This window comes from Falco rusticolus, chromosome 16 (assembly GCF_015220075.1).
Source record: "Falco rusticolus isolate bFalRus1 chromosome 16, bFalRus1.pri, whole genome shotgun sequence".
Classification (NCBI taxonomy): Eukaryota; Metazoa; Chordata; class Aves; order Falconiformes; family Falconidae; genus Falco; species Falco rusticolus.
Genome location: NC_051202.1, coordinates 8056586 through 8079805, shown reverse-complemented (window position 1 = coordinate 8079805; position 23220 = coordinate 8056586). Strand labels below are relative to the sequence as shown.

The following is a 23220-nucleotide window of genomic DNA, read 5'->3' as shown; positions in this document are numbered from 1 at the left end:
AGAGAAGGGAAGAAAGGGGAAGAGAAGGGAAAGGGAAGAGAAGGGAGAGAGTAGAGAAGGGAAGAGAAGGGAAAGAGATGAAGGAGAAGAGAACCCAACAGACCACCACACCCCCAGCTTACCCTCCAACCCGAAAATTTAGTTCAACCAGCTTACCTCAAGTTTTTAAACTGGTCATTGACTTAACATCATTTGGAATAGCAAAACGAACGATATCATCAAGCTGAACTGACAGTAGCTTCCTGTTTTGTGAAGTCTAAGTGACTGAGTCTAAACTGAATCAGTGAGTAATACACATTTACACTGGATACCTAGCTTCCTGCTTATGCGTTCCACATGATGTTACCTTCCAGCTGTCAGTAACAACTCCTATTGGCCCAAAAGATACCATTTGGTACACGTGACTTAATAATATTGACACCGTATTTAATGGAAAGTTTCGCAAACCTGTAAAGAGAATACCAAGTCTGCACCTTACACAAAGCAAGCATGGACCAGAACTGAAAACCCCCTTATGATGATATTAAGGATCCAAGACATTTCCAGTCCGAAACCTTTTGGAAGCAACAGAATGTAGGCTTGCCTGTACAATTACTCATCACAATGTGTCCATACCTTGGGAAAACGCAAAGGAAAAACCAGCAGGCTACTGCTTCCTAATTTCAGCGTCCACAAAAAAAGCGCAGTTTCCCCAGTGACTAAAAGGTAAGTTCAAGAGCCTTTCAAGAGGATGGAAAAGGAATTCAGACTCTTCCCAGACTTCCCAGCTGTCTCCAAGCATGTCAGTTTCAGCTTCACAGCAAAACTGTAAAGTTTGCCGAACCAGGATTTTTCTGCTAGCTATCTTCCCAGCTGGAAGCGCTGTTTCAAGGCGCCTTTGAAGAGAGCTTTCTCCTGCCCATTAACTTTGCAAAAACCGGACGAGTCACAAGTCACCGGGGTCCACCTACAAGACCCGGATAACGGTGCCGAGGGGCTCCCTCGGTCCCTCAACCTCCCTCGCTCGTAACCACCCTTCAGAAGGGCAGAGATAAAAGCAAAAGGCACAGCCCCATCGAACAGCCCCAGCAAACCTCCCCGTGCCGAGCCGAGAAGCGCCACCATTTCGCAAACCGCCGGTCCGGTGGAAAAAAAAAGCACCCCCCGCACCCTGGCTCTGCCCTCCTAGCGCAGCCCACGGAAGCGGGCGGCCGGGCTAGCGCCCGGGGCAGCCGCCGCCGGACCCTTCCCTGTGCTCCTCCGGCAGCTGACCCCCGCGCCTCGGCCAGGCCGGGGCGGCCGCGGCACAAAGCGGCAGCGCAGCCCGCCCGGCCGCGTCGACTCCCGCCGTGCCCATTGTTTCCGGAGGACCCGGGCCGCACTGCGGCGTCGGCCCCGCCGTGGCGGAGAGCGACGCGGGGCCGGCGCCGCCCGCCAAACGAAGCTGCGCCACACCAGCACCTCCCGCCCGCGAACAATGGAGCGGCCCCCGCCCGCCGCCACGGCCGGCAACAAGCGCCGCCACGGCCCCGCCCCGCGCCACGGCCCCGCGGCCCGGCCGCTCCCGGCCCGGCTCGGCCCGGTCGCCCCTGCCCCGCCCGCGGGCCCCTCGGCGCCGCCAGGCCCCGCCGCTCCCGCGGGCCGCCGCAGGCCGCGAGGCTCGGCCAGGCGGCAGCAGCTCCCCCCGCCCCGCTCCCGCCGCCCCACGCCCGCCTCGGCGCCCCAGCCTGTCCTCACCGCCACCAGCCGCGCTCCCCCCTCGCCCAGGTATAAAATCCTTTCGCTCCCCCTTGGTGCCTTGTTATGGCGACTCGACGCTCCAAGATGGCGGCTTCCTCCTTCCTCCCGTGCGCCCTCCCCCTCCCGGCAGGGCAGGCCGGCCCCACCCCGCACGCACACGCACGCACAAGCACGGCGGGAGGGGGCGCGGCTTCCGCTCGGCCCGGCCCGGCCCAGGCCCGGCGCCCCAGGGTCCGGGTGCGGGGAGCGGCCGTAGGGGGCTCGCCGCCGGCGCAGGCCATGTCAGCCCTGTCCTTGGCGGAGGGCGGGCGAGCGCTCGCCGCCGGCGAGTCCCGCTGCCGTTCGGGTTGGCGCAGAAGGAGCGACCGCCGAGCCGGTGCCGCCGCCTCTGGCAGCGACGGGGCCTGCCGGAGCGTGTGGCCTGGCTGCGTGCTGCGGCGGGGCACCTGCGGGGCCAGGGGCAGGAGCCGCCAGCAGCGCTTGCCGTGGGCCCCCTCAGAGAGACACCAGAAACGTCCCGTTTCCCAAGCACAAGTTAGCACAGCTTCCTTACGTAGTCGTTAAAACACAGCTAACACAAACGTAAGACTGAAAGGCTGACCCGTGGCACGCAGGAGCTGTAACTGCCCGTGGTGGCGGGCTGGAAATGGCGATCTCCTTTTTAGAGAGCTACTGTCTACAGGGGTTTTGACAAACTGAGGCACAAGGGAACATAATCTTAAACACTAGCCTAAAAGTGCTGGTAATTCCAAAATTGTTTTGCAGGCAAGTCTTTCTTCCAATGTTTTTGCATATTGGGAACAAAAAGACAGGGAAACCTGATTTCCTCTCACATTGCCGTTTTTTCCTAGCTCCTCCCATCTATGGCCATCCTCAGATCATTGTTTATCCCGGGCCTCAACAGCAAAACGCGCAGCTGGGGCCTGTGCCGCACACGGTGTCCTGGCCCAGCCTGCCCACACCGCAGGAGCCCGTGGGCCACAGCAGGAGATGCCGTGCCATTCCCTCCTCTGCCAGGTGCAGCACAGCCATCCCCATCAGGCCCAGCAACCTGCCTGGTGTAACAATTTAACATATTGCTGCCCAGTTCTCAGGGGAAATAAGATCAGCAGAGCCTTGTCCTTCATTTATTTTTTTCTTTTGTTCGCTCCCAGACTACCTGCTGCTCTGCTGTGGGGCAGCTGCCGTGTCCTGAACTGCAGTCCCCTGGGGCAGAGAGGTCATCAGCCTCTCTGCCACCTGATGCGTTCCTCTTTCTTTCTAAAGCTTCTGTTCCAAGCATGGCAAGAGAAAAAAGAACCTGAAAAGACAGGCATTGTGCCTTCAAATGCCAGGGCAGTGGAAAAGCTGCATCTGACCTGTTTCTTGATGTGCCAGTTTGTTGTGCTGCTTGTCGGCCAAAGGGTGCAGCAGTTACAGCTGGAGAAGCCTCGACTCCTTGGTTCCCACAGTCACAGGCATATGCTGGGCACAATATTTGTTCTCGGGTGCCTGCTGCTGCTGCTGCTCTGGCCCTGCTGTGCAGGGACCTGCGTTTCATCTCAACCCTTCACAGGGATAAGCATCGCACTTCACGATGAGATACACAGGAAATAGCATGCTCTAACCTTAAAAGAACAAGTGACAACAGAAATGAACAGATTAGTAAATACAACTAACATCTGTAGGCAGCATGTGCTTCGCAAAGCTTTGGTTGCGGTAACAGCAAATGAGGCAAACTGAAAAGATTCAGAAGCCAGAAGTGATCTGGCTTTTCTCAGGCAGAGCTCAGAAAGTCAGTGTAATGTCAAACAGGTCAGTGGATGTGCTTGTTGGTCACATAGTTACACAGAACGGAGCAACTGTTACAAGTAGTGCATTTTATCGTCCTTGTGTAAAGCTAAATAATTGCCTGTTATCAGAATACCTTATAGAAGTTAAAGAAATTTTGTGTTCCTGACCAAACAAGAATAGTTCTCCAGTAAGAGTGTGTGCCTGTGAAGAAAGCCAGAGTTCAACCAGGAATTTCCATGTACGACCACCAAAACAGTCCTCAAATATTTAACATTTAATTTTGTGACAATTTTCTTCCATAGCCAGTTCCTTACCTGCCTGTGAAGTGACGTTGTTTTTCATGTACATTTCTGCCCATTTATTTTTCTCCCATGTGCTTCTATCATCTTTCTTACATTTCATGCTACAGCAACAGGTGGATCCCATAGGTCGTGTCTGTACAGTAGCAGTCACTTCCTCAGTGTAGTACGTGCTTGAAAATGGCATCATTTGTGTCTATTGCTTTGGAGTGGGCTCCCTGTCATTCCCACGCCACATCTGAGGGCCAGGCTTACAGCCTGGGGTGTGTTTCCAGCCTATAGTTCCCCATAGCGGCATCCTGCAAACTGTCCCTCTGACCCAAGAGGTTCTGCAGCATCACTGTCACCTACAGACTCACAGTACCTTACTTTGCAAAGTACTTCTGCTTTCCTTATGGGGTAGTTGGGGTGGGGGGAGGCAGCATTTGTTGAAGCTGTCTCACAGACAGAGTGGGTCCCAAATGTGCCCTGCCATGGAGAGCAGCACCCTTGTTGCTAGCCCTTAAAGGAAGTTACTGATGCTGAGTACTCCACCCTTCAGTTCTAGCTGAGTGAAAACATCCTTCCTAACCTGTCTCCCAGGCACAGTGACACCCCACTTCTCAGCTCACCCCACAGCCCCAGCAGTGCAGCCACACCATGTGGGACAGGGGCTCGCTCAGCCTGTACTCCCCCCATGAGGTGGGGATGGTGAGGCACAGCACGAGCTCCCCGGTGCCCTCCCTCCAGTTTTGCTGCTCACCGTTCTCTTACTTTTGGGAGAAGGGATGCCCAGAGGCTGGCGTGTCGGGTGGGCACGTGCGGGTGCGCACAAAAGTCCTCAGAGCAGGGGAGGCTGGCAACATCCTGGGGGCAGCAGGTTCCTGTCAAGTCAGGATCACTAGGTTCCTGCTAAGAAGCATAAGGAGCAGATGAAATCAAACAGTGCTCACCAGAAACACTGCCACCTTCTTTACCAGTCTGAGTCCCACTGGGCCCCTTGCTGGTGGTACAGAGGCTTTGGTGCAGCTGTGCCCAGACAGGAGGAGGATGGCCACTATGCTTGTCAACCATCTCAGCTCCTCAGAGGGAAAGAGCTTTCTGCCAAAACGCCAGCTGTGATGCTGTCCTATCCTGCTGACCCAGACTGGGGCTTTCACACCGTCACTCTGCTGCTGTGACATTACTAGACAAAACACCCATTTCCCACCTTTATTGTGGGCAAGACAAGCACTGCAGGAATACGTCTAGTCAAGGGGCTTCCCTGCGTGTCATGCAGCACACCAGCTTCTGCTAGCTAGTGCCATTCCTTAGACCTGTGGAGCAGCCTCCAAAGCCATGCTGTCCTGTGCAAGCCGCTGCACACCCCGCCGAGCCAAGGTGAGGGGAGAAGCTGCAGCAGAAGGAGAAGACATCTGCAGGTCCCTGAGGTTAAAGCAGCCAGGAGAGCCCTGAGGTGCAGGCCGATGGCCATACAGACCAGACCCATGCATTTCATCTCGGCTGCCTTCAAAGTACTGTACAGCTCTAGAGAGGTGCTGAGATCTGGGGATCTTTCTGGTAAGGGTGCCCCTCGGCACAGAGCTTTCCAAAGCCTTTTGGACCACCTGGGACAAGAACTGCCATGGGCAAGAGCCCTGGAGGTTTCCAGGAAAGACCTACAGACATTCTGGATTTTCTCTGGTACAGACCAAAGGAATGTGGATTCTTCAAACCATACTTCGAAAAATCAGCTTACAGCACTAGAAAAAAGATGATAAAGCTAGATGCTAATCTTTACATCAGTTAGGTCACTCTATGCTTGGAGCTCATTTGCCTTGCAAATACTCTATTGTAACTTGCTGGGTCCCTCCCTACTCACTTAAATGATTAACTCCACCCCAAAAAAAGAAGAACTTTTGCTGAAACTGCTGGAGGAGAGACGGATCCTGCCCCCTGAAACCATGGGGCCTGTCAGCTACTCATCAGAGACCTATGACTTGGTGAGTCGGGCCTGGGTTTGCTTGATAACAGGGAGAGCAAGGAGAGCTGGGGTGGGCTGAAAGACCTGGTTTCTATCCATCCATCTTCTCACCCGCCCATTGGCAAAGGGAGAGCTTGAGTGAATTCTTACACTGGCACAATCAGCCCTCACATTCCTTAAGTCTGGACTTGACTGGTGAGGGGACTGCAAGCAACAGCACTGTGCTTGCAGAGAGCTGTTGTAACATGGCTGCAGCCACTGTGGTCCAAAGGTGCCAGGTATTACCTTGGGGGCAGCTGCCTCACCACTGGGACCTCGTGCACTGACCCTAAGCATCGTCCTTGTGCGGGGACCAAGCCCACAGTCACTGCCCAAGGGTCGGGAGGCTCGCTGGGAGAGCTGGGCTGCTGCAGCCCTACACCCTGCTTGCCAGCCTGTCCTAGTCTCTGTTCCCTGCACAGCCACTGACACAACATGAGTGTAAAACACTTGTTCTGAGTTGGGTACCCTTTGCACCAGCCTTTGGTGGTATAAATGACTGTGCATACGGTATGCAGAGCCCTGGAAATCTCATCTGGTATCTTTACGTAACAGGAATACCCAAGTGAACCCAATGCTGGCTCTCCGCACGTGAAAACCCTTGGTATGACTGTGCACACTCCTAACCCTGCTTGCCTTCTCCACGAACAGGCTGCCGTAGACTCTGCTGAAAGGGCGATACGCAATATATTTACAAGAGGGGAATTCTGAAGAGGGGAAGATAAATTACAAGTACTTCTTCTAATAGGGAACGATGATGCTGTTGTATTCAGCCCCATACTTCTCTCTTCCCTGTGTTTGCAAGTGAAAGGCAGCAGCTGCACCTTTTAGGGTATGTTGTGCTATCCAAGAGGAAGTCCACAGCAGTGCTATCATTAGCCTGGTTTTCAAACATTGCAGCTCAGAATTTATTTTTTAGTACACTGGCTTTCTGTAGCAGATCTCAGGTTTCGTTTAGTTTCTCTGTCACAGCACTAGCAAAACTAGCCAGCTGCAACAAGGCTTTTACCATCCCATACCAGGTTAACTTCAAGAAGTAGTTCCTGCGCCTTGCCCCGGCACAGCCACCAATCCCCCACAAGGTTTCAACAGTTCATCCACTGTCCATGCTGCTTCTTCATCCTCTTCAGGCCAGTCCACCCTGCTTCTTGCCTCTGCTGCATTCAGAGTCTTCCTTCTCCAGGCTCCTCTTCCAGCCAGCCACTCCTCATCTGGGCTCCCTTCTTCTCCTGGGGCCTCTCCTTGTCTCTCCTACATTCCGGGCGTGCTCTCTCTCCTCCCTCTGCTTCTTCCAGGTCTCTCTGCACCCGGTGCTCCCTTCATCTGGCCCTACTCTTCCATACCCCTTAGAGCTATTTAACTACTTAGCAGGAATAAGCCACCTCTGTACATTATCCACGTCAGCCAACGCACCACCCCTGAAACAAGACCACAGCTGTATATTATCAATGTTAATTAAGTCTTCATACCTCTATAATTCCTCTACATTTCTCTAAAAAGAGGAATACTGGATTTAATTTTTACCAATTTTTCTGTCCCTCCTTTGTCCTGTACACCAGGGAAGAGAAAGGAAATGGTTGGGGACAGGGTAAGCCCTACCCTCCTTACTTTTTCTGATTCATCCAGTATAAAAATCCTTTGTGAACAGTGGTCATTCCTTTAGAACCTTTTTGCAGAAGACACTTCTCTCTCTGACCTCTGCTGAAGTTCAGTGGCAGTTCTAATGCTTGCCAAGAGGTTAGAACCAAACCCAAACCTTTTTCATCTCCATGCTGGTTTGTTCCTTCAGCCACTCTCTCCATTGGAAATCTGTCCCACTGCCAGAAAACCAGCAAAGCTGAAGTGCACCACCTGCCTGCCCATGGCGCGTCACATGCTATAAGCAAGTGGCTGCTTGTGACAAAATTGTGTCGTTTTTAACGCAGCAGGATTAAGCAGCAGTGGGATTTGTTCTTCGTATACAATACTTTCCAGAACCTTAGCTTAGTGATTTTTACCTTTGCTTTAAATGATTTTAAGTTATAAAGGAGACCACATGTAAGGGAGGGAACTCGGCTAACTTTGGGACTAAGCACTGACAGTCAGGTGCCACAGCAAGAAGAGTTTTATACCTTTTCTCAGACTTCTCACAGTCAGGAGTTTGTGCCGTGCATTTCCCACCTCTGTCTCCTGGGAGCTTCCCAGGTTTGGTTCCCTTTCTGGGACAGAGAGGCCACAGATCTGACACGAGCAATGCCGCATTGGCTTTGGTGGCGCCGTATGTTGCTCTACTTATACTTGGCACTTGTAGCAGCAACCTACCTGCAGAGGTTTGCAAAAAAAGGCCTCAATGGTATCCTGTCAAAGTGGTGACACAAACCTTGCCCTGTGCACTCACCAGAGGATCACTTGACCAATTGAGCAAGCAGGGAAGGAATAATGATGAGAACGTTTGCATCAAAAGGTCATTTACCTCATTACCACCCAGTGAGTGCAGCAAGGGCCTCATCTAAACTTTCATACCATACGGGACCAGTCATTACTGTAACCCTGTGGAAGAGTAACATGCCCAAAATAAAAACACCATTCCTCCACAGCAAGAAAGCTTTTCCTGCTTAACCTTCCTCAGCTGCAGACTAGAGAAACAAAAACTCTGTTGCAGAAAGGCCACTGAGATCTCCACCAGGTCCCCTGAGGTGCTGCGGGCCAGTTTTCACTGTAGCAGGACCAACATGACTCAAGAACCCTAAAGGCACCTGTGCTACAGTAGTGTGGCATTTCCAAAGTCTTTGCTTTTATTTGTGGGTTTCCCTAGTTCAGCACCCGGAGAGGGAATGAGGATGAGCAGAAGCTCTGTCAGTAACTTGCACTAATGTGGGCAATTTCAGTTTTAAGGCTTTGGGAATGAAATATGCTTCTCTTGGCCCTGGCATGGGCTAGAAGGGAATGACTCACGTGGAAAATCCCTAATAGTGCAGAAACTGCTTCTCTCTGCAGCCAAATGTTTTGATTGTTGGCAGTTGCGGGGAACTGAGAAAAGCAGCTGACGTGCAGAGACTGGAATAACTCTGAGACATGGGTTAGAGGGGAAAAGGGATCCCTGAACAAAGAGCCCACAGGAACAGGCTTCTGAAGCATGTGTTTGACTGCTCAGTCACAGAAAAAGACACTACCTTATCGCCTATCCCCAAATCTGGCAGCAATTGTATTGCAGGAGACCTGCACAGGGGTCGCCCTGTGTGCACACTTCTGGCTTCTCCCCTTCCAGGTCAGGCAGACACCCTCTTCCAGTCCTAGAAATGGGAATCGCAGCAGAGTCCCCAGAAGCCTTGGCTTGTCACATTCCAAGCATCTCCTGCAGCTCTGGCCCCTGCCCTTCCTGTCTCAGCCCATACGCTGACTTCTCATCCTCTTTTATTTGTCTCCAACTCATCTCTGTCAGCTGCCACCTACACTCACTGCTCTGCTTGGAGATGCACATGACAGGATGTCTCAGACACAGCTCAGTGCACGCTTCCCCTGCCCGCAGCAAGTCACTTACTGTAAGCTCCCTACCTGCCCACCATCAGCAATCAGATGGTGTCCGATAGTAGAGCTCAGCCTCTGCACCTCCAGCTCTGAATGCAAGGTGATGCTGGAAACCATTCAGCAGCCAAAGCCACTGAACACTGTGCAGGTTGCCATCCGCTGGAGTCATTGATGGCACTGGCGTCATTGACGGCACTGGCATGGCTCCAGGCAGCGCTCAACACTCTGGCCAGTAAACCTGGCCATTTCCCATCACTTCCTTCTCCCCTTTAAAGCTAGAACCCTCCAACCTCGCCCCAGTGAAGTTGTCCTGTTCCAACATGTTCTCTTTGGGATTTTCAGTATGGTCACCCTTGTGTCCTGAGCGGCCTGGTTTGGTCAATATGAAAAATTGCGGTTTTAGTTTGGGTTTGGTTTTTTTTTCAGGGAGATTCAAGGATCTGGCCCAGGCCAACACATCACAGGTTTCTGTGCATGTTGGTAACTCCTGACACAGGGTCTGGATATGGAGTAGGCAGGAAATATTTTCAAGCCAGGGAGAAAACAAATTGGGAGGAATTTCTAAAGGCTTTTGTCTTTAGCAGCTGCCTCCAGAATCATACCCTAAACTAGAAAAATAACTGTTCTTTGGAAATATGACTGCTTCTTCTCACCAAAGGCTTGCAGTTCCACTGTTACATTAGGGGAAGACAGTTGTGTGTGTCTGAGGTTTTGGGCAGAGGGAAGGACTCCCAGCCCCTGAGAGGGGAGACCCATGTGGGAGCAAGCACCATGGCATCACAGCACAGCAGCAGCACCACTGGGTGCAGCGCTGGTGGGGAATGGGACTGTGGCAACATCATCAGTAACTTAAGTCAGACCACGGTCTGTCTGGCTCAGTGCTCCTTCTGGCAGCAGTCAAAGATAGAGGCCCAGGGAAGAGGGTAAGAGCTGGACAAGCTTATTCCACACTTTCCCGAAGGGCTTACTCACCCTCCTACTGTCCACTGCTCAGGGACCGCCTGAGCCAGCTGCCTGCTCCACGCATTCAGTAATGCTCTGTAGATTTCTGCCCATCAACATGCCCAGGCTCCCCCTTGGAGCCACACAGATGCTTTTGGCAGCACAGCAGTTCGAAACAAGTGCTGCCACTGTAAAGTCACCTCTTTACCCCAGGCAGTCACATGCGGAGGCACCCAGCATTTGCCTGGGGAAGGCTGCCTGAAAGAGAAGAAGCATAAATCACTCTTCTCTAGCTAGGCACAACACAGGGCTCAAGGCTGGTCACGGTCATTTGGCTTAGTGGCACATGCTGGGGGAGCAAAAACCCCCAAATAAGCTCTAAAACTGTCTAAAACAGGGCTAGTATTTTTAGATGGGAACTTTGGCTGATGAGAGAAGGAACAGCAGGTGCAAACGGCTACAGCTGGCAGTGAAAGGTATGAAAGCAGCAAGCAGAGACTTCCGCTGTGGTTCATGTTGAAGTCTCGGTGCTGGTCTCCAGAGAGGGAGTGGGTGGGGGACCTCAGGGTAACTGCTTCTGAGCTTTTCCCCATTGTCACTAATTTCTTAGCTTGTTGCAAAGCCTCCTGTGCTGCTCTCTTTTTGTGCTCATCCAAGCCCTTTGCTTTTGCGAACACGCAGCTTCTGCAAGGCACCCAAGGCTGGCTGGACCATGCCCACCACCCAGGAGGCTTGTCCCAAGTGTGACTCCAGCCTCCTGGCATTTGGGACTTGCCCACAGTCTCAGCCCAAATACAGGCTGCTCACCTGGCAAGAGCTACAGCAGACCAAGCATAAGTCACACCTGTGGTGGCTCTATCACACTTTCCTTACCGGGTATCAGCCTGGGGTCCAAGTAGTGTTTTCAGGTTCCCGTTCCTGCTCTGACTGCAACTGATTCAGAACCACAAGGTTTACCAACAGAACAGAATTCTCTCTCCACCATCCATCCCCAGCACCACAGTGGCTCAGAGGTGTTCCTCCAGTCATGTTTGAACACCCACCCCACACCATCTTTCTCTGAGCACTTGGAGTGCCACTGTCCCCACCTCGCCTTGCTCTACCCCCAGGCAGCTCTGAGGTGTCCAAGGAGGAGAGGCAGAGAGGGACAGGATCAGTGCACACAGCTTGCGGTGCAGATGTTCTGTGTGGTGAATCCCACCACCTTCATACCTGACAGCAGGCAGGGCAGGAACAATCATTGTCAGAAATGGGTGGAAAAATGAGGAGAGCTGGTAGAGAAGGGCTCTGTGCTGTGTGAGAAAGCACAAGCCACCAGCAGGTAACTCAGGAAGAACCAGAAAATGAAACTGGTCATCTGTCTGGACACGAGAACACCCTCAAATATGATAATTAAAGGTACAGACTGAGCAGCCCTCGCTATCAGAGATCAGGACAACCCCCTTCATGTGCTGCTGCAGCTCCTGGCACCATAGGGACCTCCCAGGTCATCACACTCCAGACATGGGCATCGTACTGACACAGGTGGGCTGCAGGATGTGGGGATGCTCTGCTCTGGGTCTGCTTTAGGTGCAGCTGAGGGACTGGGTTCTCATGTTCAGAAACTCCCCCTCTGATAACCAGTCTCTCTCTCTTCCCCAGAGCCAGGTGGAGCTGAGTGGCTACTACGAAGCCGACAACACCACCCCTTCTTTGGAGGGTTACTTTTGCTTCAACCCAGCCTCATCTGTGGTTGGCAACCAGAGAGACCCCTTCAGAAAGGTCTTCATGCCACTCATCTACCTGCTGATTTTCGTGTTGGGGACTGTAGGCAACGCCCTGGTTCTGGTAATTTTAGAGAGGTTCAAGCGGTCTCGCACTACCACAGAAAACTTCCTTTTCCACCTCACCCTGGCCAACTTGGTGCTGTTGCTCACCTTCCCCTTCAGCGTGGTGGAGAGCTTAGCTGGGTGGGTCTTTGGGAAGTTCCTCTGCAAGATCCTCAGTGCTGTCCACAAGATCAATTTCTACTGCAGTAGCATGCTACTGGGGTGCATCGCGGTGGACCGCTACCTGGCCATCGTCTATGCGATCCACACCTACCGCAAACGCAGAGCTCGCTCCATCCACCTCACCTGCATGGCTGTCTGGCTCTGCTCACTGCTTTTGACCTTACCCGATCTTATCTTCATGGAAGTCTGGACAGATGACAGCAACCGCAGCATTTGCTATTTTCCAGAGGTTGGGATTGATGGTAACAACGCCTGGCTGGCGACCCGCTTCCTCTACCACACCGTGGGCTTCTTTGTGCCCTTGCTGGTCATGTGTTACTGCTACACAGCCATTGTCCGGGCCCTGTGTCAGTCCCAGCGACTTCAGAGGCAAAAAGCTGTCCGTGTGGCCATCCTGGTCACAGGTATCTTCCTGCTCTGCTGGAGCCCGTACCACATTGTCATCTTCCTGAACACGCTTACCAAGCTAGAAGCCTTCACCAAGAACTGCCTCCTGGAAGACCAGCTGGACACGGCCATCATGGTGACAGAGGCCATCGGCTTCATGCACTGCTGCCTCAACCCCATCCTCTACGCCTTCATTGGAGTCAAGTTTCGTAACGACTTCTTCCGGATCCTGCAGGAGCTCAGCTGCATAAGCCAGGAGACTCTGCAGGAGATCCTGGAGGTGACGAGGAAGGGCAGTGGGATTGAGTCTGACAACACCACCTCTATCTCCACTTTCTAGCTGGGAAAGGCTGCCTGCAGGGCAGAACCAGCCTGGAATTTTCCTTCCCAGCGGCACACATGCTGTGGCCTCAGTCCTAGGTTTCACAAGCATCCCCTCCACTTTCTTCACTCCTCAGGAAACTGAGGTCCAATAGCAACTGAACACCGAAATTCCACCAGATACCTTCCCTGGCTCCTTCTGGATCTCATACCCGTGGAAATCCATCTGGCAGCTGTTGGTGAACACTGACTCTGATAGCCACTCTGGCGCGGCTGGATGAACCCGAGTGGGTTGAACCTGACGTTTCCACCTCTCCCTCGAAAGACTGACTGCAGGTGTCCTGTGCACAGAGCCAGGCACGAGACTAGGGTGCCAGGGGCAAGGAAAAAAAAGGACAACCAAGTAAATGTGGAGTTGTGTCAGTGAGCGAGGACCGAGGACAAAAGCTAAGCAGGTCTCCGTTTTACTGGCTCAGCTTCATAGAGACATGTCCAAAGGAAGCTGTGGGACTCATTGGCCACAGCAGCTGGAACAAGAGATGCAGGTAGGACCAGCAGGGAATACAGAGCTCACTCCAATAGCATGGGCATACAGTGCTGGGTGATCTCTGGCTGCAATATTGCTCCTTCTGCTGCATGACATCCCCTTGGCCAGCTGTGGCACGCTGATCTTCATGGCTCATGCCAGAAGGTCCTGCCATGGACTGAAAGATTTGACTGTCATGGGTTCCTTTCCAGCCAGCTGCATCCTATCCCACTCATTCGATCCGTTTTACTGCTGTTAAGAGCTCCAGCGAGCAACCGCTGAACTGAATGCCTGACTATGCAAAAGCTTTCCTTTAAGGAAGAAAGTTGTCTGAAGAGACAGCTTGTGTCTTGTGACTGAGCACAGGGGAGACAAACCACACGGCTTTGTGAGGCTGAATGTGTAACTTTCTTTTTTGCAGCTAGTTGTAAGGCAGTTTGTGGGTTCTGAGAGCAAGGAGACCCACTGCCCAGAGTAGGGAAAAAAGCTCATTTGCATAATTGCTCTTGTTTTTAGTGAGCTGAGAGGGAATGTAGCGTTTTGCTTTGCATTGTACTTTCTGGTATTTTTGCTCCACCTGCATCTAAGGTGGAGCAAAATCTAACCACCTTTCAGAGGTTTTGCGCATCCAGGTTTACACAAGACAAACCTGGGCACTGGTCTTGCCCTGAACAATGTGTACCCAGGAACTGCTCAGATCAGAGAAGCTTGTTAATGGTTTGGTCAAAAACAAGAGCGGCAGCTTTCACTGTCGTGAATTATCGCACCGCAAGCTGGCGTGTGGGGCAGCCCTAGCGGACTGGGGCAGCCTGCTGCTTCCTATTAGGTCTTGTCACAGCATAACATCGCAGCATGTACACAGCATTGCTCCATTACGTTTCTCTCGCTAGCTAAGTGGTGCTGTAGCCTGAACAGTATGAGAGCCATACATCCCCACTGTCGTGCGAGCGTGACCCTAATCACAAGCGCATTTCAAAACCTGCTGTACCATTCACCTTGCTTTTTAAGCAAAGTTGGAACAACATCAGCTCTCCTGCTGGAGGAATTTTGTGCAAAACTCACCTCTGAGGTTCAACCCACCAACAAAGGGCTCGGTTGTAGCCGAACTTCACTGTACCCAAGGGCCCTGCTAAAAACACCAGTCATTATGGTAGGGGTCACATTATATTAGTCCAGCTCAGGCAGAGATCTCAACAGCTCATTCTCAGACGGTGACTTGAGGAGAACCCCCCCGCCATGTATAAAGCTTTCATACAGCAAGCAGTTCACCATTTCCTGCAGCACCGCACCGTCAAAGCTGAAACCTACAGGTAACGGCGACCGTAGTTGTCCAAGCACATACGCACAGCAGAGGAAGAGCAGCTCTCTGAAGCCTGCCCTTGCTATCTCCACAGTTGCACTCATGAGCAAACCCATTGCAGATGCATTGTAAACACCTCCCCAGCCCTGGTTCTGATGGGAACTGTGTTTATACACAAAAATGGTACTGAAGAAAGGTACAGTCAGGCGTAAAATACTTACAGTGCTCACAAGGTAAAGAAAAGATTGCCTGCAAAATAAGAGTGAACAGATTATGCCTCTATTGTTACTATAGTTTTTAGTGTGTTTGTAAACTTTCAGGAAGTTTTGACATCAGCTGTAATAAACAGTTAAATAAAATACCATCTTCTCATGTACAGCATAATGTAAGCAGCTGTCTGCAGTCATGTCACCTTTGCAAGGGAAATGCATCAGAGAGCACTAAGTGGGTTGATGGCACCTTCCTGACAAGCATTGCTGTGCGCTCATAGAGATCACAGGGCTCATACGAGCACCTTGCTCTGATTTCCCTTCCCCAGTGCCAGAGAAGGCTCTGCCGTGTTCAGTTCCATCCATTCAGAACCAGTTCCATCCTATGTTAGCTCCCTGCTTTACAGGACCTCTTCCACTGACTGAAGCACCTCCTAACCCAAGTGGAAAGCTTGTCCCTGCCACCATGTTCAGCTTGGCCAGCCTGGGGAGCTGGCAGACCCTTCCCCAAAGAGTGAATATGGTTTCTCCTGCAGCTGTGTGCAGCCAGCCTGCTGAATGGCGACAAGAAGAAAGCAAGAGGAGGAACTCTCCTTCACCACAGAGGAAGCTGGGCTTTCCACTCAGTGAAATCCTCCCCATCTGCATGAGGTTTGTATGGTGTCACATGCCTTAGCCCAGACCGGGCTTCCCAGCTAAGCGCTCGCACAGAGCTGCCCCGGGACACTGCAGCCCTCAGGCAGCTCTTCAGGCTCCCCTGGGGAGCTCTGCTCAGCACCCAGCTCAGCGCTGCCAAGTAAGGCCGATGGGCTCTGCCCACCCCAGGCTGCTAGGAAGGGGGACTGAGGTGAGGGGAGTTCTGAGGCAGCTCCTGCAGGGAGTTGGGGCAGTGGTGTGTGGGCAGGCCACCTCTTCACTGTCCACACCGCATGTTCTGCGACCCTGGCCGTGGGTTGTGCTCTGCAAACAAGGCTAGAGCAGGCAACCCAGGGAAAGCCCAGGTCACTGCTGAAGGCAACTCCAAAGAAGGGGGCGCAAGGACCCACACAACAGCATGCTTCTTTGCATTTCCTATGGGGTGACGGAGTCTCCCAGGGGGCAGAGCTGGGGTGTCTCAGCAGAGCGTCCTGCTGCACACATGCAGCAATCATAGGGCCATGGCAGGCAGCAGAGCATGCACCAATCGGCGCAAGCCAGGGAACACATGAATAAACGTGTGCCTGGGAATGCTGCAGAGAAGGGGCTCTCCCCACGCCCTCACACCCTTCCTAGCAGCTCTAGCACCCGTGCCCCACCATGACTCACACACAATTTCATTTTCCTTATCAAGAAGACAACCTACTTTCTCACCCCAATCTCCCAGAACCACGCAGATGCTCAAGCACTTCAGTGCCTGTACTGCTGCCTGCCGTGTCTTCCTGATTTTGAGCACAAGTGGCTCTGGACACAGGACACCACAGCCACCAAGGCCTGTAAGCCTGGGTCCTGGGCAGCATGCCACATGCATCACCTCAGGTCTGCGCAGACGGTAGCACAAACCTTTCCTCTCTCTGAGCTCCCAGAACCAGCCTCTCAACCTGCTGCCGTCACAGCGTGCTCCACATATGCTCTAGCTCCCCGCAAACATGCAGCAGCTATGGTACAAGCAAGCTTTGCTGGGGGAACAGCGGGGCTTCAGCCACCGATAGACAGCTTGGGCAGCACATCCCTGCTCTGGGTCACCTCTCTGCTCTGCAGTCCTGCCCAGGACTCGAGGCATCCAGGATGGCCCTGCCTGGGCCCCCACCTCTGTGCATGCCTCTCCACCTACCTGGGAAGCGTCCTGTCCCACATCATTCGAGGGCAGCTCCCTGATCCCTGCCCAGCTTCCACTGCCCGTAAGCAGTAGGGCCCGATGGCTGCACACTGCAGGCAGGTCTGCACCAAGCACAGGTGTCCCAGTTCCTCCAAGGAGCTTGGAGCTGCCTCATGAAGGGCAGGAGCTTCTCTAGATGGAGCCACACAGCAATTGCTTCAAAGTTGCAGGAGGTGGGACCTGCAGTGCTGGAAGCCACGCTTGCGGCTCAGGCGGCTGGCTCCTATCCCGCACCTACCCTTCCCCCAGCGCCTGCAGCTTTCCTGCCTGGCACAGGTGGCTGAGAGCAACGTACTCAGAACCACCATGAAGGCAGGGACCAACAGCAGACAGGAGGGGGAAATGAGGCTGTTTGCCTCGTGACTGTTACTTGTTTGCAGCAGCTCGAAAAGATGATCCATTTCAAGCCACAGGAGCTAGCAGACGGGCTGGCACAGCACAGGATGGGAGAGAACAGCCAGCACAGCCTGGACTTAGGCAGCAAAATCCACAATATGGTAGCGAACTGCTCTGAGCCATGTGGTTGCGTCTCCTTCAACGCCAGGGAGCCGGCACACAATGAGGAGGGCCAGATCACCCACCCTGCACAGGCCTCTGTGCGCCCTGAACAGCTGACCCTGCTACGAGAGGAGGCTGCCCAAACTTCACTGAAAAAAAGAAAACTCAGACCACAGCCAAGTCCCAACATACCTTAAGCACAGATGACTCCCGTAGTCCAGAAGAGCTCCTCTCCTCTCAAATGGAGCCACCACCTCGGGTTAAGTTAATTTATAGCGGGGCCAGCCGAGCCCCTCTGACCAGCCCCAGCCTGCCACACAGACGCTGGCTGAGCTCCTGGGGGCTGGGCTGAGCACACCTGCTTGCAGCCTGGCAGAAAATCACAGAGCAAACTGAAGACAGGTGCAGGGTCAGGTTTTGAAATTTGTCTTTTTAATAAAAAGGCACCTATAAAACAGGTCAATACATTACAGGCAGCACAGATACCCAAAAACAAGCCTAAAAATTGTTTCAAATAAAAACCAATAAGATGTCTTCACATATTGTATTTATATATTTATATTTATATATATATTTATATAATGGTACAAAATGACTGGGGAAGTTTCTCCATGGGATGACAGAGAACAGGTCAGTCACCATTACCTCAACGTGACAGCTAATTCCACGTGTGTGATTATCTGACGTACTGAAAGATGTGATTTCCCAGTGTTCGCTTTTCTGGAGCTGGAAAAACATGGCGAAGTCACAGCTAAAATATGGGCAAACCTCTTTACTGTGATTAGGTGGAGTCAGTACAGAACTCAAGCTGAGAAGCCGAGCAATAAACTACAAGACACAAGACGAGACGCAGCTCATGGCAGCGGGCAACTGGCTGATGGCACACCTTGCCCAGGTCTAACAAGGACTGGCTGTTCCTGAGCTCCCGGAGAAGCTCCTGCCAGATTGCTGTTCACAGATGCGTCTGGGAGCGGCACCCGGGGCAGGGGGTTGTCAGGCAGCACTTCTCCCTGTCGTTCAGCCATTGAAGCGGTAGGGGTAGGGCCGACTCCAGGGCAGTGGGATTTTACAGAAGAGCAAGCTCTGACCTAGCATCAGGACTTCCCTTTTCTAGCCAGGGCTACCAAGACAAAAGGCTTTGCTTCTTACTCATTTTGTCACTGAAGAAGAGGACTTCCACCACCAGGCAGAAGTAGCACCATGCTGCCCTGTCCCTGCGAGTGGGCAGTGCTGACCTCCCAGCACCGCACAGTGGCACGCTGCAGCTGTGGGCTCCAGTCAGCACAGGGATAACATGCTGCCGACAGAGCAAGGACCGCAAGCCCCAGGCAACTTCTGAGTTGGGCTGGGCAAAAGGGGACAACAGGGCAGGTACATACACGTGAAGATCTCAACCAGGGTAAAACAAGAGCTGTCTACAAACAAAAAAAATCCTTCCATATAGAAAATATTATGGCTTCAAATTAACCGAGACTAGCTGGTGAACGATGAGCTAGATTTGGGGCTGGTACTGGCATTTGGATGTTTACAAGAAACTACCAGAGCCAACACCCTGAAGTGCAGCCAAGAGAAGCCACAGCCTTTCAGGCAAGTCAAGTTTACTAAGAGCTACATCGGTTCGAGCAACATTCTCCTGCACAAAACACACGCTCCAAAAGGATGGAGAATGCAACCAGCAAACACATTGGGTCCAAAGCACACTTCGTTAGCCTAGGCTGAAGATTGTTCCTCTGCTCTAACTGCCAAGGCAGGGATAAGCACTTCCTGGGATTGTTCCCATTTTGCCATCCCCAAAGATGCTGCTCACTCACATCATACACAACAAAATTGCACAAAGCAGGAGACCAGAGCAAAATCCTTCCTCCAGTCCAGACCCATGTTTCCCACCCAGTACTGCTCACTACCAAACGCCCCAAGGCTTCAACGTATTCCTAACTGGACTCTGTGGCTCCATCTTCTCACAGATTGGATCAGGACAGCTGCTAGGCTGACATTTCAGCACCCACCAGCCTTTAAGAACAGCAACTTGATAAAAAGCGTCGCTGTTCACTCGCTACTTGACAATCTCCCTTTCCAAAAGCTCTCTCCTCCCTGCAGCAGCAAGTAGGGACAGGTGAGCTCTGTTACAAGAGAGGTAGTATGCTAAGTCTGGCTCTGCAGAGATAATCCTCCAAGTGGCATTCCTCTGGCAATCACATGCCCCGAGTTCACCATTGGATACCCATAGGGTACACCGTGCTGGAACGCGGTCCCCACGGAGGTCTGGAGATGCTGTGGCATGTGCAGAAGCGTGCGCATCCCCCACAGTCCCCTCCATGAACAAACACAGGAAAGACCATCAATGCTGCATGCAGGAAGACCTTACAGGAGGGAGGGTGCGGAGGGTGGAGCGTATCCAGAAAAGCCAGAGTTGTTCAAACAGCACGCTTCCACCAGGCTAGGAACAAGGAGCTGCAACGCAACCTCAGCCTCTTCTGTCTGAAGCACAGGATGGCTGCATCGCTGACACTGTGCAAGGCAACTCCCATACCAATATGGAGTATTGCACGCAGGGACAGGTCCTCTTCAACGGCTGGACCTCTATTGTGCAGCAGGGCAGGGCCGCAGCTGGTAGCTCAGGGTGAGATGGAGCGAAGACAGCCTGTGGAACTCCAGAGGAGGATGGACAAGCACAAGGAAGACCTGGGAGAGCATTCAACAGCAGAGGTAGAGGGGGCGCAGCGCAGTTGCGGAGGGTGATGGATGGGTAAAGGACAGGTGTAGGAAGGCTGTGAAGGAGCAGGGGTCCCAGCTAGCCTCTCCCAGAAGCACAGGAATGCATCACCTCACTCATCTCTGAGCCTGCCTATCCCTGCACACCACACCACCCTGGCCCACAGGGGACCCAGCGTGAAGGCAAGAGAAGGAAGGGACTAGAGGCAACAATGGCTGGTCGAGACCTTCAGGTTCAGCATGTCATCCTCTGCAAAGACCGGATCCTCACCGCTTCTCCAGCTGAAGGGCCGGCATCCTCCCCATCTCAGCCACAGCAGCTTCACCACGGAGCAGCGACAGCTGTATCCCGCGAAGCTGCAGCCTCTGCCCTGACAGATGAGCACTGCTCTGGCAGCATTTCACTGGGGCCACAACTCTGACCTCCCTGATGGTCTTCAGTTGTTGGTTGCATTTGTGTACTTGGCACAGCCTCCACAAGGGCCTAAGATCTGCATGAAACTATACACCCCGCACATGCAAACCATTCAGACACATGAACAACATATGTTTGACACAGAGTCACTCTACAATGGGATGTCTCAGTGCCCTGTGCACCCTGGGGGATCCTCCTGCCTCCCCCAAGGAAAGTTTTCAATCCTTGTACACTGTTGCCTTTAGCATGATTTGTGTTTCTGTTTTTTTAAAATATGTTTTGAGGCTTCTATTAAAACACAGAAATACAGAACAATTAAAAACCAGCACAAGTTTTGCCTTTCCCAGTGACCTATTTACAGCTAGTTCCAAAAACCCTCTTGCACATTTTGGTTGCTTAAAAAGGAAAAAAAAAAAATCAAAAGGAACAAAAAGAAAGAAGAAGAAAAGGGAAAGAAAAACACTTGACAGAGGAAAACCATAAATGAAAAACTTTTGCCACAGGGTCTGGATGTCCCTGGTCACCACGCAGGGTTCAAAGTAACAGCCCCACTCCCAGCCCTTCCACCCTCCCTTTCCCCAAAAAAGAAAGGATAAAGAAACCCAATTCACATCAAGTTTACTGCACATCTGGTTTTCTGTGTAGAGGTGAATCCGATATGAAAAGCATCCCACGTGGTGTCCTCCACCAGCATTGGCCCCCAACCCTCCCCTGAAGAAAGGTTTAAAAATGTTTGTACAGGCAGCCCCATCCCCTGCCCACCCCTGAGCGCTGGCCAGGGTTAGAAAGGCAGGTTCGCCATGTTCCCAGGCCCAGGGATGTAACTCATCTGGCTGTCCAGGGAGACACTCCTCTGCCTCATCTGGTGCGTGACCATGAGGTTCTGCTGTGGCGGGGGCCCCATGAGAGAGCCCTGAGGTGACATCATGTGTCCTGTCTGGGCATACATCTCCCCCGACACAGACATGCTCCTCTGCTTGGCCTGCATCAGCATGAAATTCTGCTGGGCCATCAGGCTCTGCTGCGGAGACATCATGCCCTGGTGCATGCTGTTGCCCATCATGCCTTGCTGGGGCGGTATGCCTGTCCTGCCCAGCATGGGCACTTGTCCAGGGTGGCACATGGGCATGCCAAGTCCCCTCTGCATGCCCTGCTGCCCAGGGAGGCTGGGGGCATTCATACCTGGCCGCACCGGGGGCTGGTCAGCCATCATGTTCTGCAGGTTCATGAGGTGGAGGTTGGAAGGCTGCGATTTGGGTGCTTGGCTGTCGCTCTTGGGGAAATACTGCAAGGTGCTGCTTGGCTTCTCTGACGGGATGATCCTGGACAGGTCAAACTCGGGTATACCCGTGGGTGTGGGGCGGATGACCTCGCTGAGCTCAGGGTCGTTCAGCACCGATGCCACCCCAGGAAGCACGGGTGGGTAGGGCTCACCGATCCGAGGAGGGATGTTCTTGCTCATCATGTGCTGCTGAGGGGGCATCTGGCCAGGCTGCTGGGAGGGAAGGTCCTCAGGCGGCAAAGGCATCCCCGGTGGGTAATGCTGCTGCATCCCCGGGCCACCTCCCCCACCAGGGGCCATGGGAATGCCTCCGGCAGGAGACGGCATGGCATTGTGGGGCTGCTGCATGCGGGGGAACACGAGCTGGTTGGAAGGAATCATCTGCGAGCTGTTGGGCACAGGGCCACACTGCTGGTTCAATGAGTCCTGGGGCCCCGGGGGCAGCATCATGGGGTTCTGGGGAGGCACGCCCGCACCTGGTGCACTCGGGTGCATAGGAATGTTGGAGCCCAGAGGGTTCGGGGAGGACATCATGGAGGTGGGGGGCGGTTCATGGGAGAGGGGCTGCTGACCAGGCAGGTTCATTCCCATGGGGCTCTGAGAGGATCCAGGCCCCACGGAGTTCAAGTGCAGTTGATTCGGCTGATTCCCTGTTACGCCTAAGGAGAGGAAAAAAAGAGAGAAGAGTTAACTCTGCCCACAGACCTATTGGGGCTGTAAAATCCACACCCTGGAAGCCAGCTGAGCACTTCTGCTTGGACAGCCCTGAGCATGGAGTGCGATGCTCAGTAAGCAGCCGCAAGATGGGCTTGCAGAGCACCAGCATCAGGAAGAAGCGCCCCAGACTCCAGCTCCCCAAGTGTGTGAGCAGCAGAGAGCTATTCCAGCTTCATCCTGTCCCACACTGGATTTGTAGTTCCTTACAGTGCACTGATTTTAGAGTACTAGCTGGTTCTGCACATGGGGACAGACCTAGGCCATGATCTCAGCAGGGCTCTCAACCACCCGGAAGGCACTGAGAAGCGACCCTTCACCACTGCCTGCCTGCAGGGTTAGCCACCCAGCAAGCTCCTGTGAGCACAAGACCTCGGGCAGTGAGGAGAAAAAAAAAGAAAGAGTTGGCAGCCCATCCAGGAGGGAGGACTGTGCTCATTGGTACAGCGGAGCAACTGGAGCGTGCTGAGGAACTTGGGTTAGGAGGGAGCCAATGCTTTTTTGCACGCTTGTGATCAGCTTCATTGACTACTCAGCAGTGAAAGAGTGAAAAAGTTAATTTTTCATTTTGAAAACTCCCAGAAATATTTATCAGACAGCTTTAAACCCCTATATCAAGTGGTACAGCATGCTGGAATTCCCCTTGGGCTGGTCACCAAGTGACAAACCCACACTCATTTGCCTAGCTATCCTCACCAGTGCCACCAGCTAGCAGAGCGTATCTGGCTGTCACCTACTGAAATCAGAACTATGCTATGATGCAACCTTGCCTGTGCAGGCACCTGGGCT

At 53.0% G+C, this 23220-nt stretch overlaps 3 protein-coding genes across 4 annotated transcripts in view; 1 reads left to right on the top strand and 2 right to left on the bottom strand.

The window, feature by feature from the left end:
* The window catches only part of DDX6 (DEAD-box helicase 6), a 16882-nt gene extending 14882 nt beyond the window's left edge, over positions 1-2000 (bottom strand). Inside the window, 1 exon segment of the mRNA XM_037410085.1 lies at positions 1717-2000. Coding sequence (XP_037265982.1) covers positions 1717-2000 — 284 coding nt within the window.
* A 3646-nt stretch (positions 2001-5646) lies between these two features.
* Positions 5647-15026, top strand: CXCR5 (C-X-C motif chemokine receptor 5). Its single transcript, XM_037409821.1, has 2 exons — positions 5647-5752; positions 11863-15026. The coding sequence occupies exons 1-2, from the start codon at positions 5714-5716 to the stop codon at positions 12937-12939; spliced, it is 1116 nt and encodes a 371-aa protein (XP_037265718.1). The 5' UTR covers positions 5647-5713; the 3' UTR covers positions 12940-15026.
* A 2692-nt stretch (positions 15027-17718) lies between these two features.
* The window catches only part of BCL9L (BCL9 like), a 49355-nt gene continuing 43853 nt past the window's right edge, over positions 17719-23220 (bottom strand). For both annotated transcript variants that reach the window (XM_037409820.1, XM_037409819.1), the window contains exon 8: positions 17719-22376. In XM_037409820.1, coding sequence (XP_037265717.1) covers positions 21217-22376 — 1160 coding nt within the window. In that variant the 3' untranslated portion in view covers positions 17719-21216. The remainder of the gene's footprint in view (positions 22377-23220) is intronic.

Bases quoted from the DNA above. Each gene is read 5' to 3' on its own strand.
- CXCR5 (XM_037409821.1), top strand. From the start codon at position 5,714: ATGGGGCCTGTCAGCTACTCATCAGAGACCTATGACTTG. The intron at 5,753-11,862 runs GTGAGTCGGGCC...TCTCTTCCCCAG, and splicing joins CATCAGAGACCTATGACTTG to AGCCAGGTGGAGCTGAGTGG.